Source organism: Syngnathus typhle, linkage group LG7 (genome assembly GCF_033458585.1).
Source record: "Syngnathus typhle isolate RoL2023-S1 ecotype Sweden linkage group LG7, RoL_Styp_1.0, whole genome shotgun sequence".
In the NCBI taxonomy this organism is placed as follows: domain Eukaryota; kingdom Metazoa; phylum Chordata; class Actinopteri; order Syngnathiformes; family Syngnathidae; genus Syngnathus; species Syngnathus typhle.
In genome coordinates, this window is record NC_083744.1 from 6,403,276 (window position 1) to 6,422,067 (window position 18,792).

At 42.9% G+C, this 18,792-nt stretch overlaps 2 protein-coding genes across 2 annotated transcripts in view; one reads left to right on the top strand and one right to left on the bottom strand.

Annotated features, from left to right (window-relative positions):
- Positions 1 to 5,980, top strand: part of wwox (WW domain containing oxidoreductase) — a 120,806-nt gene extending 114,826 nt beyond the window's left edge. Inside the window, exons 9-10 of the mRNA XM_061283874.1 lie at positions 1,613 to 3,003; positions 4,295 to 5,980. Coding sequence (XP_061139858.1) covers positions 1,613 to 1,810 — 198 coding nt within the window. The 3' untranslated portion in view covers positions 1,811 to 3,003; positions 4,295 to 5,980. The remainder of the gene's footprint in view (positions 1 to 1,612; positions 3,004 to 4,294) is intronic.
- The window catches only part of mafb (MAF bZIP transcription factor b), a 34,621-nt gene continuing 18,351 nt past the window's right edge, over positions 2,523 to 18,792 (bottom strand). The window contains exon 3 of the mRNA XM_061283877.1: positions 2,523 to 3,513. The gene's annotated coding sequence lies outside the window, so the exon portion shown is untranslated. The remainder of the gene's footprint in view (positions 3,514 to 18,792) is intronic.

The following is an 18,792-nucleotide window of genomic DNA, read 5'->3' on the forward strand; positions in this document are numbered from 1 at the left end:
GAACGTGTAATAGATGTCACCTAAAGGTCCATGAAGTACTCCACTCTTTGTATTTGATTCAAGTAGCTAAACTCTGGCGCTTTACTAGTACTACTAGGGGCACACAAATGTTAACTAGCACACAGTACAGTTTTACCTCACGAGTTAACATGAACTCACCCTGCTAGTAGTAGTGGAAAAACTGTTACGAGTAAGTGCACTGCTCGGAATTGTCTGACTAATGAAACATTAAGCTGGATATCAAGGATAAGGAAAAAATGTTCAAGCGGCTTTCCAAGGGAGTGTGGGTGCGTGCGTGTGTTGCGCTTGTCACCAATAACTTCTCTCAGTCGACTTTTACTGCTTTCAGATAAAGAGGTTTTCACGCATCCACTTCGTGGTTCTGCAGAAAGCTGTTACAGCAGCTTTTTATTTATTTTATTTATTCATTTTCATGAAAACCTTTTGAGTGTCCCAGCTTATGTGTGTAATTAATTCCCTGTGACGTTTTGGTTTTCAAAATGTCTCAGATCTGGCATGAATATCGCTACTATTTAATGACTGATTGACCAGCTGGAGTGTGTGAGACTACTTGGCATCCACGCATTGTGTTTTGATGACCGCAAACTTAGCTTAGAAGACTTGTGTGCATGTGAGTGAAAATGGTTCGTTTCAACTTGCATCATTTCCCAATGACATCCTGACAGCTGTATTAATTTTATTTATGCATCCATTTTCTATAGTGTTTATCCTCATTAGGAATCTAACTGGAATCTATTTTTGTTGATTTAGGGGTGAGGAAAGTGGGGTACACCATCTTATCCTGATATTTAAGCGGGACTGAGAAGCAAATAATTCGTTTTAAGCTCTATGAGAACGTCGCGTCCCACAAGGGTTGATCTCGAGCCCCCCACCTGTTCACACTATAGTTACTTCCCTTGGTGGCGCTTGTCCACATTAAAGTGGAGGTTCGAGTCTATGTCATCTGACATTGGGCAAAAGCAGTGGTCACTCTGCACTATATGCTGGCCAATCACAGGTTCCGGTTTGGACAGACAACCATTCACTCACATTCACACCACACAAGTCTTCAATGAATCCAACTTGCATGTTTGTTTGGAACGTATGAGAAAGCCAGAGTACCCGGAAAAAAACTCGAGAGGAGATCGTAGGTGCTCTGCGATTCGAACCCAAAAACCTCAAAACTGTGAGACCACTCATTGTGAGAACTATACATATTTATAACCTTGACCTTTCACACATACAGTGAACCCTGCACGCATAAAAACGGTTGTGATTTTCTATGAATGCCACAAGATGGTAGCAAAGCACTTTTATCTATTAGACAAAGCTATGGCCTGAATAAATGACGCGCCAATATTCCACCACATGGCACCAGATGGCACCAAAGCAATATTATGGTATGGTATGATCACAAAAACAGCGGCGAATATGTTGCCTGTATGCTGGGGTTCACTGTACACATCAAAAGCTTCATCCATTGTTCACATGGTCCCATACAAACCCGGTAGGGACATAGATAAATAAATATATGTATATAAATATATGTACAGGACAGACAGTATGCCCACTTTGCTGAGTTCATGTGTGTGTTTGGTTTGTCTTTCCGCAGCAACAAGGCGCCGCCACCAGCGTGTACTGCGCCGTGGCTCCCGAGCTGGAGGGCCTGGGAGGAATGTACTTCAACAACTGCTTCCGCTGCGAGCCCTCCACCCAAGCCCAGGACCCGGATGCCGCTGCAAGCCTGTGGGAGCTGAGCGAGCGCCTGGTGGCGCAGGGCGAGACCATTGCCCAGGTCCGGACCCTCTGAGGTTCGGAGTCACGCTCGGTGTTGAGAAAAAGAATTGTGGGGAAGCCTCATTGACTGTGTTGTTTGATAGAGCTGCCAAAGGCAGACTGTGTGTTTGGGCACGGCACTTCACAATGGGGTGAGAAAGCGTGGGGATGAAGTCACATACACTACTTGATGGGAAGGGGAACAATTTACACTTGGGTTCTGGTCCTTTTTTTCTTGATTTTTCTCCCTGTTAAAAACAATCTTCTGTGAAAGTTAATGTTCATTAATAGAAATTCTTTCTGTAGTTTGTCTGTTTGATTTCAGCAATAGTGTGACAAATAGTTGTAGTAGTCGTAGTAATATTAGGGCCACACTGAAAAGAAAAAATGAGAAGGGGATATGGTGGCCAAAAAAAATCTTGCCTTTTACTGTATTTACAAGAAAAAAAAGAATCAGAATGTTTACGAAGTACGTAATTTTATGAAAGTAGTTATATTGCTGCAAAAAAAAAAAAAAACAAGGTAGGTTTATAGTTTTTCAAAAGAAAAAAAACAGCAGTTAACCGGAAAAAAGTACAATAACTCTAGTCAAATTTAAAGACGAAGTCATTTTACAAGAACAAGGTCATACTTTTACAACGGTAAAGTGCAATATTACCAGTTTAAATGTAGTTTTGCCCCAAAAAAAGTCTGAAGTTTGAATATTGCAATATAAAAAGTTGGAGAATTGTTTTTGGGGGGGTGGACCGTAGTTGTCCATAATTGTATGAGATTGAAGTTATAATAAACAAGGCAATACCAGAAAAAAAATGGAGACAGTCATAGTTTACAATAATAAAGTACAGTCAAAGTATCAAAGAAAAAATATAATTATAATACAAAAGTAGCAATATTACAAGCAAAAAGTGGGACAGGAAAGGGTGCATTAAAAGAGGAATGTCGCAGTACCTTTCACTTCAGCACAAGTTACAATATTTCACATGGCAAAAAAGATATCTAAATAAATAGAATTGGTTTTGAAAGACCTACCACTTTATTCTCAAAAAAATTCGCTGGTACTGTGAAGAAAATGAAAGGCTATTCATCTGAATTTCCTTTTTCATTGTGGCCCTAATATTTTTTTTTGTCAAAGAGTTCCATTTTTTCTTTTTTTTCTTCTCTGTTTCCTACGTGTGTGTTAGGGTTGGGTTTGAAGGAACAACGAGGAACTCATGGCAACACACAGAGGTATGATTCTATATAGTATACTTCCACTTTTTTTTTTAATGTTTTTTTTTTTTTTTAATAATGTCCCTATCTTCTATACAATATTTACAACATCCTGATTTGTGGACGTGTGCTAAAGGGGTATGGACATCACCTCATCATTTTTTTTTCTACACTTTTCTATATGAATCAACCTATTTATTTATAAACTACACTCTGGTAAGACTTTATTACAATTTGGAGGTTGTTTTTTTTCTTTCTTTTAATAATTTTTATTATTTTTTTTGTCATTTTGATCAGCGGAAAATGTCATGGATTTCAGTCTGGTGTGTTTTCTTCCTATTTAGATTTTTTTTTCTTGCTGTATTTTTTCCACACTGGCAGGGGTTAAGAGTAGGTTGAGAGTGGGGGGGGGGGGGTCTTGAAGTTAACGCCGCCATTGGTTGGGTTGCTTTTTGAGACCTTGTGCTTTATGGCAGTCCGGGTGCTGTTTGTCCATCTTGAAAGATCATCGTTCCAGTGGAGGGATATCTGTGGGGAGGAAAAGAGAGACAAATTAGAGCTGTAAATAAAATCAGAAGAAAAAAAAAACGTTTCCAATAATGTGTGTTTTGCCTTTGAAGCACATTAAAAGGAGAGTGTAATCAGCCAGCCCATAGGGGGAGATATTTGTGTAGGCAGCAAACAAGCAAGCTCAGGCCGCCACCCTTTCTTATGCAGCAATAAAACAGTGTCATTTCCTATAATTACTGCTTTTTTATTTACGAGAGCATGCAGGTGGGCTGTGCAAAAACAACAAACAGATGAAGCAGCTGATCCCACAGATGCCCACACATTCCTTTTTTTATGATTATTGTTCATATTCCAAAATAAAAAGAACACATGCTTGGACACATGCTGCGCTTATATACACAGAAGGAAGGCGATAGCGCCAGTGTGTCCTGCTCTGTCGTAATCAGCCATGCACTCCACAGTGCAGGTGTCTTATCACTGGGTTTTTCACATCCCATTACAGCTTTTTCCAGTGAAACACGCACGCTAAACAAGCTCAGCAACACACAAACTGTGGCATTAGTAGCACTACTGGAGCAAAGAATTCATACAAACAATTGAACTCTTTCGGTTGCTGTCCATGGTGCTGATCACAATACCACCACTCGTAGTCTTTTGCCCCACTGGTTCCACCTTAAACTTTATGCAAAGCCCTTTGAGCATGTTTGCTACATCTTGACATCCAACTTAAAATGAATTTTAGTGTATTAAACCCAATCAGATTGTGTAGGTGTTAAATATGTTCTGTTCTCCACAATAGCATCCTTCCACGAGGCGTTCCAGAATCGAAAAAGACCTTCAGGCCCCCGCAGATCAAACAAACGGGCGTGAGCACCCTGGGTGAAGTGGGAGGAGCCTGCCTGGCTTCCACAGCGAGTGTCATCGATCAGCTCGCATCGGAATCGTTCTGATAGCTGGTCAATATGCTACACTTCCTCTCAGAGGGAAGAGGAAAGAGGAGATCTTGCTCCTTTGACCCCCTACCCCTGTCCAGTGTTTCCCAACCTTTATATTATTCCGAAAGGAATAGAAATGCTATTAATCCATTACAAAACGACTCCCCAAATTTTTGTCAGTTATGTTTAGTTGAGCACAAAGCTAATGTTACTTTCTGCCCTCTAGTGGAAGTTCATTTAATTGATCTGCTTGTCACTGTACGTTGCAGGCACAGATAGGTGAAAAAAAATACATTATTTGTAATAACAACTACTACACAGTGGGAATGACTTCCCGCACACACACACACACAATGCGAGGCGACACAAAGCAGAAACCAACAGTGGCTGTTCCCCTAATTTCTTTTCTTCCCTTCACCGAGTTCATTTCAATTTGGCCCGTAATTGTTTACGAGCGACCATTTCATTTTCCATTATTGTTTTTATTTCTCCTCGTGATTAATTTCACCTCTCAAGGAATAATTATGAGAGGATTGATTTGATTATGCCTTTGTTCTGGCCCCCGTCGGCTCCATTGACTGAGGGAAACGCCATCTCGCCATTTGCGGCGGATATATTTAATGATCACAATCAATGTTAAAGCTCTCTCTAGACTCGACTAACTCAATAAATATCTGCCAGGAGGAAATTTACCATCTAACTACAGCCGGCAATAAAGTCTCTGCCTTCCCTCCTCCTCCTCCTCCTCCTTCTCCCTCGGCCGCCCACTCTTCTCTCTTTCCATCTCTTCTGTGATGAGGGCCACCTTGTGATTAAAACTGCTGATACATTTTCATTAAGAGCTGCTGTAGAGTCCAGTCAGTCATCACGCTGTTTCGTTGCTCTCGTCGGCTGTTAGTGATGCAAATTTTCTTGATGTGTCATTTCGATGGCTCGACTCTTTCTTTCTTTTGTGCATGTACTGAATTTGCTTATTTGTACTAGTGATGTGCATACCCGTTCTTTTAAGTGAACTGAATCTTTAGAATTCGTTCACTCTTGTTCACTGAAAACATTCGTTCTTTTGAACCCATCGTTCATTCACGAGCCAACACTTCAATCAATGTGCCCAACCGCTTGTCCATCGGTGCTTCGAAATAACTTTGTTCTATGGCTCCACATGTCCTCAACATTGCAAACTTTTGTTACGGGATTTCTTTTTAAAGTCAGGATTCGTTCCCTCACTGATCCGTTCTCGCGATGACCTAGAAATGCAAATGACTCACTCACTGACTCGTTCACTCACAGATCCGTTCAGTTGGTGAACGGGAAATGCAATTCACGACTCGTTCGTGAGCGGGAAGTTACGTCATTTTCTTCTTTGTTTTGTTTTACGGCGAGGTGGCACCAGCTTCTATGCGCTTCTATCACTTTAGGAAGTGATTCGCTCACTCTCGTTCACTGAAAGAAAATCGTTCTTTTGAACGTATCGTTCACTCACCAGCCAACACTATTTTGTACTGATAATGTGGGGGTTTGTTTGTTTGATTAAAGCCAGTACTACTGCCTAATGATTGTCATTATTATTTCTCTTTGCTGCTTCTGTACAGCCGCCACTGCTTTGGAGCTAAACAGCACAGCGGGACGGTGTCACCCTGCTGCTCTGTACGCATTTACGCCTCGCGCGCAAATGACACTGAAACAGATCGCTGTTTGTCACACTGCCAACCCCCTTTTCACATGTATAGTTAGTTTATACTCTCTGAGGACTGCAGGCCGCCTCCATTAAGTATTTTAAATACCGTTACAGTAGAAATGAAGTCACTGCTCCGTCGAGGAAATCCTCATATCCCCCAGCGTGTCCTCGGCACGAGACAGCATGACCTTGTAAACCCTGAGTTATTTTCCCCGACAATTGTGTATGACTGGAGAGAAAAGCGAGAAGGGAAAACGATGGGATGGGGTGGGGTGGGGCGGGAGGCGGCAGGTGGTGATGGGATAGGTGCTTGTAGGGAGAGTTGGGGGCGAGTGGAGAAAAAGAGCTCCTGCCTGTCATGCCTTTCAAACGCTAAGAAAAATGAGCACTTGGGCTGAAGTACAATTATTAGCCCCTGTCTGCAGATTCATCACAGCATAGAGTGGGAGGTAGAGAGGGTGGAGGTGGGGGTGGAGCGGAAAGGTTGTGGAGTGGAGGAGGGAAACAATGAGAAAGTGAGAAAATTGACCCAAGTCCGTGAGCGAGGTGCTAAGGTGCTCTGAGAAACACACGGAAGGGTGAAAGGGAGGGAAGAGGTGCAGTTTCGGGCGTAAAGAATGGAAGGGCGGGGGGGCTAAATAAAAGGTGAGTGAGGAAATGAGAAAGAGCAAGACCGAGGTAAAAGAGGCTCGAATGAAATAAGAGGATTTGTCAGGCCAGCGCTTGGTGGCAGTAATAAAGTCTGCTAATCTGAAGAGGCCCCAACGCTTGGCTGCTCACACGCCGACTTGCTTCATGTCCCACTTTACCACCGGGCCACGCCAAGGTCACACACACACAAGCACGCACAAGCACACACTTACACACACACACACACACATGCAGACACACACGTTTTCAATCAGCTTGTTTGTGCCCCAAGTGTGGCTGCTGCACAGTGTAGCCAAACACACACCCAAATGTCCTCTTTTGAAAGCCCTCCCTTCACTTTAACAAACATGGCCGCCCACAGCCATGTTGATTTTGGAATCTCATTCTTCTCCTGTTCTTAAACGACTTGGGCCGCGCCAATCAATAACTATCAAAACCGTTACGTGAATACATCTGTCACACGCAGATAATAGATCGGCGGGGATGTAACACGTCTGGTTAAGACCGCCGCCGGGCGAAAGGAGATATGCGCGTCTGTGTGTGCACGCCTGCGTATACAGTATCACTGAATTTCAGTTTTGGCTGAATTTCATAAACACCAACTAAAGGAAAAGAGTGGCCAAACCATTAGGTATCACATCCAATACAATTCACGAGACCCTGTAAAGTGAATTTTTTTGAAAAGGTGCGTTCCCCCACCTTCTGAGCGCCTTTGTTCATATCAGCATTTTTCATTGTCGCAAGGTTGAACATCCTGCAACACCTTGTTTGGAAAAAATATCTAAATATGGTTTCCTGGCTCGCACCCACAGTTATGTGTAGGCATAAGAAAGACTAGATCACATCCATTATCCAGGCGGAGAGAATGTTCTGATGCAACACGAGGCCTCCTGTTTGTCGGTCACATTCTCGGTTGGCCGCAGAAGTTATGATTGATGCTCACTGATTTAGGTGCTGTTCGCAAACGGCACAATAACCTGCACGCACATAATCGGCTCATTGAGAAACAGTATATGTTCATAATCACGCTCTCTCTCTCTCTCTCTCTCTCTCTCTCTCTCTCTCTCTCTCTCTCTCTCTCTCTCTCTCTCTCTCTCTCTCTCTCTCTCTCTCTCTCTCTCTCTCTTTCTCTCTCTCTCTCTCTACCACAATGCACTAAATGGGCTCGCTGGCAGCCGACCAGAGCTGCCTTGTAAATATGCCCAGTGCCGCTGGATGGGAATAAATTAAGATCATATATGCAAACACGGAAAAATCATAGCAATATCTCAACGGATGTCAGCAAAGAGAGAGAGAGAGGGAGATGGAGGAAGGTGGTGGCAAGCTAACAGGTGGAGATTTATATTGCCACCTCATCGCTCATTCAACAATTTCTTTCCCACTTCAATCACCAAATGCACCACTCCCCCCTTGCAAAGCATTGTGGGAAGAGGAGCCGTAAAAGGAGGATTAAAAAGCAAGACTTTTTGAGCAAGGTTTTCTCTGGGTATTCATGGCGCGATTGAGAAAGAAAGAAAGAAAGAAAGAAAGAAAGAAAGAAAGAAAGAAAGAAAGAAAGAAAGAAAGAAAGAAAGAAAGAAAGAAAGAAAGAAAGAAAGAAAGAAAGAAAGAAAGAAAGAAAGAAAGAAAGAAAGAAAGAAAGAAAGAAAGAAAGAAAGAAAGAAAGAAAGAAAGAAAGAAAGAAAGAAAGAAAGAAAGAAAGAAAGAAAGAAAGAAAGAAAGAAAGAACGAACGAACTGTGGGTTCTTGACTTCTTGATGTCACGCAGTAGGCCACGATATCTCAATATTACTGAGATATCAGAGATATCTAATATTACTGACAAATAATTTTTGCTGCACCATTGTTGCAACGGTCTTCTTCTGTCAAACCAGGAGCAACACAATGTCCTTTGAAAGCAGTATTCAATTCTATTTAATGATGTTATTACTCAATAAACAAAACCTGATTTAATAGTGGTTTGATTAACAAGCGTGGTCACGGAACAGATTAAAATTGGAACTGAATTTACCATTGTACTTGAATCCATAACAGCCAAAACGGATTGATTTGGATGCAAACACCAATACGACAAGAACAGCACTGTGGTTCATCTGACGGTTATTATTGTCTCTGTTCCAGTGCCGGTGTGTGGGGGGGGGTGCAAGTGTGTGTGTTATAAATGGAAGGAAGAGGAGTCACTCGACAAAACACACTCATACCTACCAGATTCATTACGAGTGCCGTGAATCACTGCACAATTAATTAACTCGTCCTTCGTAATGAGACTTTGTGTGTGTGTGTGTCTGTGTGTGTGTGTGTATGCGTGTCAGCCCCTCCACCTCTCGCCCTGTACCCTCTCTAATTGCTCCCCTCTCTATTAAAATGCAGTCTGCTGTGACATCACTCGACCCTCTGTTCCAGCTTCATCATGGCAAACACATGCGCACACACTTATGCACATCACTTTTACACTTTGTGGTTTAGAACAATGTGTTTGTTCCCTCAAACGGGAAGTTTTAACAAATGCTTGGACTGGAAATTCTTAAACATTCACGGGATGTTACTTCTTGATTTTTAGTGTTCAATATTTGCGGATAATTAAGGTGATGTATGAAAACGTTTTGTCCAGATCCTTGCTGCTATTGGGTATGCAGTAAGTAGCTGCAAATGAAGGCGAATATAATAGTACGTAAATATAAAAGCTGGTGGAAAAGGTTATATGCAGTATATTTCTTCCTTGCTGCTCCAGTCACACACACGGGACGCACACAACACAACAATAAAGCAGCAAGTAGTCCTGTCTGCCCCTCCCCACTTTCTCTTTTCCCTCCCTCACAGCTCATCTGATTGGTGCATAAATCACACTGACATCAGCTCGACCACAAGTTGGCCTCCTCCTCCACACGCGCACGCGCGCACACACACACACACACACACCTTCACACGCACACGGACGAGGTGAAAGTGGCAGCGTGTTCTGTGGTGATCATGAAGACAGTGGATAACACATCTCTCTTTTATCATTCCCCGTCTTTCCCTGACATTTAAAAAGCCATTAACACCACTGAAATTCACCCTCGTGTACATTTCATAGGGAACAGGGACCCCCATCTGCTTCCCCCCACCAGTGCGCCCACCCACTTTGCTCTCCGCCATGTGGGATGATCTGGTGATAGCGCGAGGCCCAAATGACACAGACGGAGAGGTGAATTATACCTTAATAAGCCCAGAGCTCATGTCTTTTGGTGGTACTATAGCGCAGGTGTCAAACTCGAAGCCCGGGGACCCAATTGGGGTCACCGCATCATTTTATGCGGCACACGAAAAAGCAAATAAAGTCTGCTACATGCATCTTGCTTAATGGGTTTCTTCTTTTTAGTTTTATCCATCGCATATTTTCAAATTTTATTTCCTTTGAGATGCATTTCTTGACATATCCCTTCTTTGCATAAATGGAACAATTAATGTATACTTACCTACTAAATGTGCCCATTTTGTTTTTGTTATATCCATAGTTATAATCATTTTGTTTACTTCATGGATGATGGGCGGGCGCACAGACAGACAGACAGACAAATAGACAGACGGCTAAGCAGATAGGTGGATCGGCGGATAGATATAGCAGGTTTTGGGCCATGCTATTTCTTATCAACATGCATTGCGTCTCTCACGGCCCCCTGATTGATAAATGGCACAATAATGGCGACAGTCCGGCCGTTATCACGTGCCGATTGGGCCATTTATACATGGGCGTTCTGTAAACACGAGCAGCATAATAGTATTTACTGCTGAGCAGACTGTATTAATTTATGGCCCATTATTGTAAAAGCTGGCGTTAGCAATGCAGAGGAACGTTCATTGTATAATCTCTGTTGGCCCGATAGAGACTGGAAACATTGCTAATGTAATGTAATGTCCTCCTATGAAGACAGCTGACACCAGTGAAGACGGGCTACTGTAGCCAATGACGTACGACCTAGCGCATTGTTAGTAGCATGCGAGCTAATAGTACAGTGGAATCTTCGCCATTCGCAGTGGTCAGAAATGAAAAATAGCTATAAATCTGTATTTTAAGAAGAACTGCTGATTTAGTCTCTAAAATGCAACATTTGCTTCATGAAAGTCGTGGCTTTGTCTAACTAGGTGTTGAGACATATTTTACAGGATTTGCCATGAGAAATGATTTAACAATTACAACGTATGTCTTCAGTGTTTTTGATTTTTTAATTTTTGGGTTTAATCAACCCCCGTCCTCCCCTAAGCCCTTGGTTTATAGAAAAATAATCTGCTGTATTTTTCTTGATATTTTGTCTCGCACCCCACTACCACTATTTTACAGGTTTTTAGTATATTTTTGTCCAAATGATGAATGCAAAGAGTTCACTCCACAGTATAACTGAAGTCTGCTTGTATAACAGCACTGTGAAAAAAAAAGTTGCACACAGGAGGATGATAGACAAAATAGCGCCGGAGCGGAGAAGCAACGATAAACCCTCACTCTCGGGAGCGTCTTCACTCTTTGAGCTCATTATGTTCACCAGCAAAGATAAACAGGCTTGCATATCAGCGTGGGCGGAAAGTCGAATAACAGAGATGCGAATTAATGCCAAACTTTCCACTGAGCGCAATTGCGGTGGAAAAATAAAGATATGTGAGTTAACAACACCTTCTATCAGTTTGGCCCGCAGCATTAGAGGAACGGCACTCGTGCTTCCCGACTCATGCTGTATCTATCATAGCAGATGATTGAGAGCGTAAGACTCGCTTTGTTTGGATCCTTTTCATCCTCCAGCTCTCCACTTCGATGTATTTACCCGCAATCCAAAACTTGGTTGAAAATGCAAAGAAAATCATTAAGTATACACAGCATTTGACTTCTTAGTATTTGAAAAGGATATTCAAAGAAATAACTGGTGACCCCGACAACCAAAAGTCAGTTCTGCCCCAAAGCTTTTGTTTGACATTGAGTCTCCTCATATGCAAACATATCACCTGTCTTCTAAGCGCATCTACTTTTCCTCCAGGCCCAAAGATTGAAATATTGCATCTCTGTATTATATATCATTTACTATATTATAGAAAGAAAGCAAATAAGCAGTGTTCTCATCTACTGGGGCACAACTTCACTTGCCCCTATAATACGACATTTATTACTGCCACACATCAGACCACTGCTCACCAAACAACAACATGAATGGCAAAATTTAAAAGCCAATGCCAACAAGATCTCAGAGCCGTATTGTGACTCATAGCATGCAAATGGATGTGAAAATGGTTTACAGGAGTTAAAAAAAGACAGATATGGAAATGAAGAAGGAAAATATAACCGTAAAAGGGAACATAAAAAGGAAGGGTTGAAAAAGCAGGTTAGAGCTGGAGAGACACCCAAAGAGTTATGCGAAAGCGAGCAAGCGAGAGAGCGCGAGCGAGAGAGACGAGAAAGACAAGATGAGTTATGGAGCGAGAGAGGAGAGAGCTTTCACACGTGGAGACAGCCGGCTGATTTAGGGCTAACGGACGTGAGACAAGCTCTGCTGAGAAAGGTGATGGACCTGAAGAGCTCCGCTGAAGGGACTCGCCTCGGAGCATGTGTCCCTCGCCTCGCTTATCTGAGAGAGAGAGAGAGCAAGCGGGCAGCACCCGGTCAAAAGACAACAGTGAGCACATGTTTATTTGTTGTGAGCATAAGGCAAACACAAGCTTGGCGTTGTAGTACTGCATTTTGCCACCAACATTCTGGGCAGCAGTGAGGACAACTGGAAGCGATGCAGCTTGATAAAGAGCAAGAAGTTGCAGAGAAGGTTCTAAACTAACATAATTTTAATTATTAGCAGTACTCGATTTATTGTTGTGAGTAGCAGTAGCGGTTGCTTTTATTACCTTTGCTCTTAGTAGGAGCAGTAAGTATTAAAATCATTATTAGTCATGGCAACATTAATGATAATAGTGAGGTATTTATAATAATGTAATTATTATTATTATTATTATTATTATTATTATTATTATTATTATTATTATTATTATTATTATTATCCATACAGCCTAAACCGATTCTTAGTATTGGTATGATTATCGTTCATGTCAGTGAAGCCAGCCTTCACTATCATCTTTGTGAACTTCCAGCTCATGTCCCCGCCTTCCCCGCTGAGCAATGCCGTGACCTTTATTAGCTAATTAGGATACATAACAAATACATTTGACAGTGAGGAAGGAGGAGTGAACGCACAGACACGCAAGAACTCACACACTCACGCAGCATGGCTGCTGACAGTTTAAGGATGGAGGGGGAACTGGAGCAGACAGAGGGCAGACTTGGAAAAAAATGAGTTGAAAGAAATTTGGCATTCATCAAACAGAAAACACCCACAGCAACATGGCTGTACACACCTCAGTGTGTGTGTGTGTGTGGGTGTAGTGTCCATTGGAAACCGCAAAACAGACATTCTCTGAATTTTCACATTTTGGCAACAGATATTGAAGCTTAGCGCTGTTATAGATGGCGTTGGTCTTAATCACATACTGAGCTTCTTTTAATCTGTGTGTGGAAGTAAATCTCTCTGCGGCACGCAGCTACTTACATATTGTCCGAGTAGGTAAAATTAGAGGCTATCTACTGATTGTGCGCTAAGAAGACACGTCATTTTACGGATTATCATCTCCGTGCAACATTTCTGTGGGATTGCACAAAAAGACATATATGGAGAGCTATTTCTAATATTTTGATCGAGTATTTTTTTTTGCCCTTTTCACCACACTCTCTATGACTTCACGGACAGAGCAAAGTTTGTCTGTAACTGATAATAATAATGCCAAATCAATTGGGATTGGCTCCAGGTCATCAGAGAGTCTAAGGACAAGAGGCAAAGAAAACGGATGGATACCTAATGAAGTATTCAGTGAAGATAAACACATCCAACCCGCACGTCGTTACTCTGAAGACATGGCGACGGCTTCTGCTCAGAGGCTGAAAGGCTGAATGAGCAATGTGTGACAAATGTGAATGAAAGAGTGGAAAAAGAGACAGACTGAATGTCTTGACTGCTCTCCATCAGCGTGACAGAAAGCCCCCCCCAACGCCGGCAGTAGTGAGGGAGTCCAAAATATAGAACACAGGTGACAAACAGAACTCAGAGCTTTTGCTGCTATCGCTCACTTTTTAAAATAAACACCGGAAATGAACGGACGAGTAATGGAACAATTGAAATAACGATACTAACTCTTTCATATGCTAATTTACTGAGATGCAGTGACATAATTGTATTTGTCTTCAATTTGAAAAAATCAGCTGGTTTACTCGAAAACAAACAACCCATCCACGATATATTTGATTGCAGAATCAGGTGATGTCGATCCAGGACGTAGTATGTTGTACTTGCTCTTATTTCACCCAAAATGAACTGTTAAGCAGAAGCCAAATGAGGTTACGTCCTCATCTGGTGCTACAGTATCGAGTCCTGATCGCTCCTTGTGTCGTCGACATTATCTTGCCCCCCCAAGTGTCCCTATTTATCTCCGTGTGTGGGTTTTTGTCGCCTTACTCTCAGTCTCCCGCCGCAGCGCGACGGCTGAGGCGGCCGAGTTTTATCCTCCCAACATTCCAGTAAATACTCAAACAAAACGCGGAGCGCTGCGAACAGCCCCAGGGCCAGAGCAATCAATCACGGGGAAAACAACACCCGCAGCCGGCTGTTTCTGCTCCATAAAACAGCCTCTGGAACAACAGCAGCCATTCAAGTGTCTGCCCGTGTAGAATTAACACTTACTCTCTGTGTACTTTTGGTCGTCTTCCCTTTCAGTCGGGGGATCAAAAAAAACTGTCACAAATCCCCAGGCGAGATCTGTAAATAGTATTTGCGATGGCATGTCTGCTTTACGATCGTATCATTTACCCAGCGGGCCTTCGGCGCAACCAGTTGAGTGTTCCTCAAGAAACATGGCGGATAAAAGACAGTAAATCTGTTAAAAGGCGACAAACCGAGACCCGGGCTTGAAATTCGTAAGGCAATAGAAAGTCGCCGAGAATGTTTTCTTTACTTACAGGCTATTGGATGGCGGATAATGTCGTATAAATATTTGATGCTTTCCAAGCGGGGTCTTTTCGGCCTGATAGAGTGCAGCATTACGCTTGCTGATCAAGTAGAACTTGATGTTGTGACACACATGCATTGGCACACGCGTGGATTGCTATGTTTGCCTTCTGCTTTGTGTCGCTATCGAGACGTATTTGAGAGTGCCCACGAGTATAGAAATGTTTACTCTCGATTGAAGCGTTATGTTTATCGTCCCGCATTTGGTTAAAACGCCATGGAGTATTTTGGCCTATTTTATTGCCACTCCCACTCTCAAGATCCATCATACATACGTGACAAATGTGAGCACCCCGCTCTCAAATAGCTAGACTATCGTAGATAATAAACCTTTTCAGTATTTACAACAGAAAAATCCTTCATGTGCAGTCCTCACTGAGTTAAGCCAAGTCAATGACAAAAGGGACATTCTGTCAAAGTGCAGGGGAGTTGCCGACATATATACATATATACACACGTCTGCGCGCACACACACACACTCACCCCCACACACCTAAAAAGACATTTCTCTTAAGCCGGCAAGAGCAAAATGTCAAGCGTCGAGTTATCTCGCAGAGCGATCAGCTCCAACGAAAGCACACAAAATGAGTGTTTTTTTCTTCCACAGGAAATTTTACATGCAGATGGCATCTGATGTATGAGATTAACCTTTGTTATCCTACTCCCCCTCTCCAGACACACACACATACGTGCATACAGTTACTATGTGTAAGCAAAAAAAGATGCCGGATGATGGAGCATCCAATTTTCCACGCTGTAGTGGATGTACTTGATTGACAGTGGAGCAAGGCATGGTTTCAGCGCCTTCATTCAACCTAGGCCCAACAAGTCAGTTTTGACTCCTCGCCTCACTTCCGGCAACAACTCCAACCAAATTGGCACGACCACTTTTGGTTGAGTGAGACGTCAAACAAGCAGTCGGTGAGGAGCGAGCCAAATAAGAGCGACCGCCACATATCCAGGCTGCAGTCTCCTGGGTTCAGGCCTTGTACGACTCCCGAACACAACAAACAAGCACAACAAGCGTCGGGGCGCCCAACAATCTGAGCAAGCACATTGTTCAATATCTGCTGAAGAAAACAGCTCAGTTGCACACGCACACACACACACACACACAGACATAGACAATCAGTCATTACCGTTCATATCTGGAGGGGGGGGGGAAAGAGTGAGAGAGAGAGAGAGAGAGAGAGAGAGAGAATGGAGCTTGTTCCTTATTGTCCCCTTAGTGGTGATGTGGGGGTGTGTGTTAGGACTTGATTGTTACTGGTTTACATAAGGGTATTAAACTCTAGCATAGCCCTATCTATCTGAGCCAGGCAGATATATTTGTGTTGTGGCTCCTTTATGCATTTGTTATTTCCAAAGAGGATTGGGTTTGCACCAGTGGAATAGAGGATAGATAGCGTGCTGATATTACCCCCTTCTCTGCACTTCTTGCTTTCCCCCACCCTAAAAACCAAACTCTTGCATGTGTGTGTGTGTGTGTGTGTGTGTGTGTGTGTGTGTGTGTGTGTGTGTGTGTGTGTGTGTGAAAAGTATATGATTATATTATGTGTGTGTGCATGTTGTTAACATTGCTGTGTATGGCCTCCAGAAACAAAAGGGAGCTAATTAATTAAAGAGAAGTGCACTTTCCTGCTATTGTCCTCTAATAGTAGTCAGCAAAACAGCATTCTGTTAATATTACAGCTAATAATAGCCGTTGTTTTCAGTCTGTCATCCACTAAAGATGGGCGTATTAGCCAAGCATTGTGCCAACGATTTGGGAAGATCAACGTAATGCTGGACAGAAAAAAAAAGTAATATTAGTAATTAAATGTGCTTACTTTTACTGTGCTGCAATTGGCTGCATTTTGACGTGAATGGAGGTTGTGTACATGTTAATGACTTGATAATTGTAATGTGTGGCAATCTGCAAACAGCTTTAATGATAATGAAGACCTCATCATACACATCATCAATGGATGGACGGACGGATAGATGGATGGACAACGGATTAGGAGAATTCCTTAGACTCGCGTGTTGTCTACTGTGGATTTTGGGGACATCACAAGCCGTTGGAAGGATCAGTATTTGGCCAGTGAGAGTCTAACAGTATTCCTGGACCTATATGTGTGCTTTGGAGTTTTAAATCAAAACGGAGTCAATACTTTCATGCCTCCCTCCTGACTGCTTGTGTCACTTGTGGAAAAGGAACTTCAGCACAAAGGAAGGGAAGAGTTGCGCCGCTAATACAGAGGAAGATCTAAGTCGCTGCCTCACATACACCCCCTTCCTCACACACACACACACACACACACGCACACACACGCACACACACACACACACACACACACACGCGCACACACACACACGCACAGACATAGAGCGGACGAAAAGCTTCCTCCCTGTGAATGGTAATGAGCCAAATTGTCTTTTCTACCCGCGAGTCCAGTCATGGCCACTGCAGCGGCTAAATCAATAGCATCATCCATAATCTTTATTGTGGGATGAAACACGGCATAAATCAGCACAAAGCTTTTCACACATCCGCTTCAAAATTGCATGCGGCACTCCCCCGGGGGCACGACGGCGCTTCCTCTGCGGTATATGCTCCTACGGCACCTGGTCACACTGGACATGTTTGGCTGCTATTTAGTTGTCTTCCACGAGGGTCATTTCTATGGCAAAGGGCTTTTTGATTCATGTTCGCAGGGATAAATTCGCATCAGTTGTGCTCTTTGTCAAAAGTCAACGTATACGTCCGGTTCCCCACCCCCCTATTCTGAGTCTTTCTTTTTAAGCATTTTTTTCCCCTCAAAGTGTACCGTGCCTCTCACTTACTTAGATGGGATAGACTATAGTTCACCGTAAAGAGGACATGCGCTGCCAAAAATGGAAGAATGGATGGACCTTGGTTTGGAATTTCTGAGTTGTTGCAAAAGTTTGTGAAAGCCCACTTTAGAGTTTTCAAGAGAAGTCATCCATACAACAAACTTGTGCGCTCTGTGTAAGTGCGTGCGTGTGTGTGTGTGTGTTTAAGTGTGAGTAATGAGGTTCGCAGGAGAAAGCTTAGCCAAATCCTCTCATCAGTCTTCCCGCCTTCAATATCCAATCAGCGGGCTAATTCAATACCCAATCACAGAGCAAACACAACACCGCATTGAAAAGGAACCAATGAGAGGTGGGCATATGGATCTTTGGGAGCTCTGCCAGAAGAATTTATTCTATTACCAAAAACGGAGTTTTTAGCATCTTCACCATTTTTTGATTTATAAATGTATCAAATCGTCATGTGTGTGCTGCATGATAATCACTCTGGATGATGTATCAGAGGCTGCCACCTGTCATCCATTCTTTGCTGACTTTGATTGCAAGGTTGGGAAAATGCTCAAATCTGGCTCGATTATTGCTATAAGTGCACCCGTTTAACAGTCCCAGTGTGGTTTGGCACTGGCATTTAACAAAGTGTCTCACTTGTCTCGCCCTGATCGTTTCTTGGAGAGAAGGAAACGACGCACAAGAACGACCCCCGCCAGCAGCTCAGCCTCGCCCCGCCCCCACTAGTCGCCCATCACTATCCGGGCCCAAAGCTGACATGCACTGAATAGACTGTCACAGGTGTTATATAGTGTCTCCATAAAGGCCGCCATCAAACTGTTACTACCTCTTCAGGCTCGGTCCACTGCACCAACATCACAAACAAATCCCAGCACCACGTTTTAAGGTGTGTGCGCAGGTGATGTAGTGCATTTTTTTTTCTCTCTGATATCATCACACACGGCGAGTTAACTTGTGTGTCTCCCGCTCTGCTGCACTTGCCTCTTTTTTTTTTCTTCTTTTTTTTTCATTCCTGCTTGCACAAAGCCTTGTGGGGAGTTTTGGGTTAAAATCAATGGAATTTGTTTCCACTTGATTGTAAAATATATAGTTTGAGGCATCAATGTGTAAAAATAAACAACTAATTAAATAATTAAAAATATAT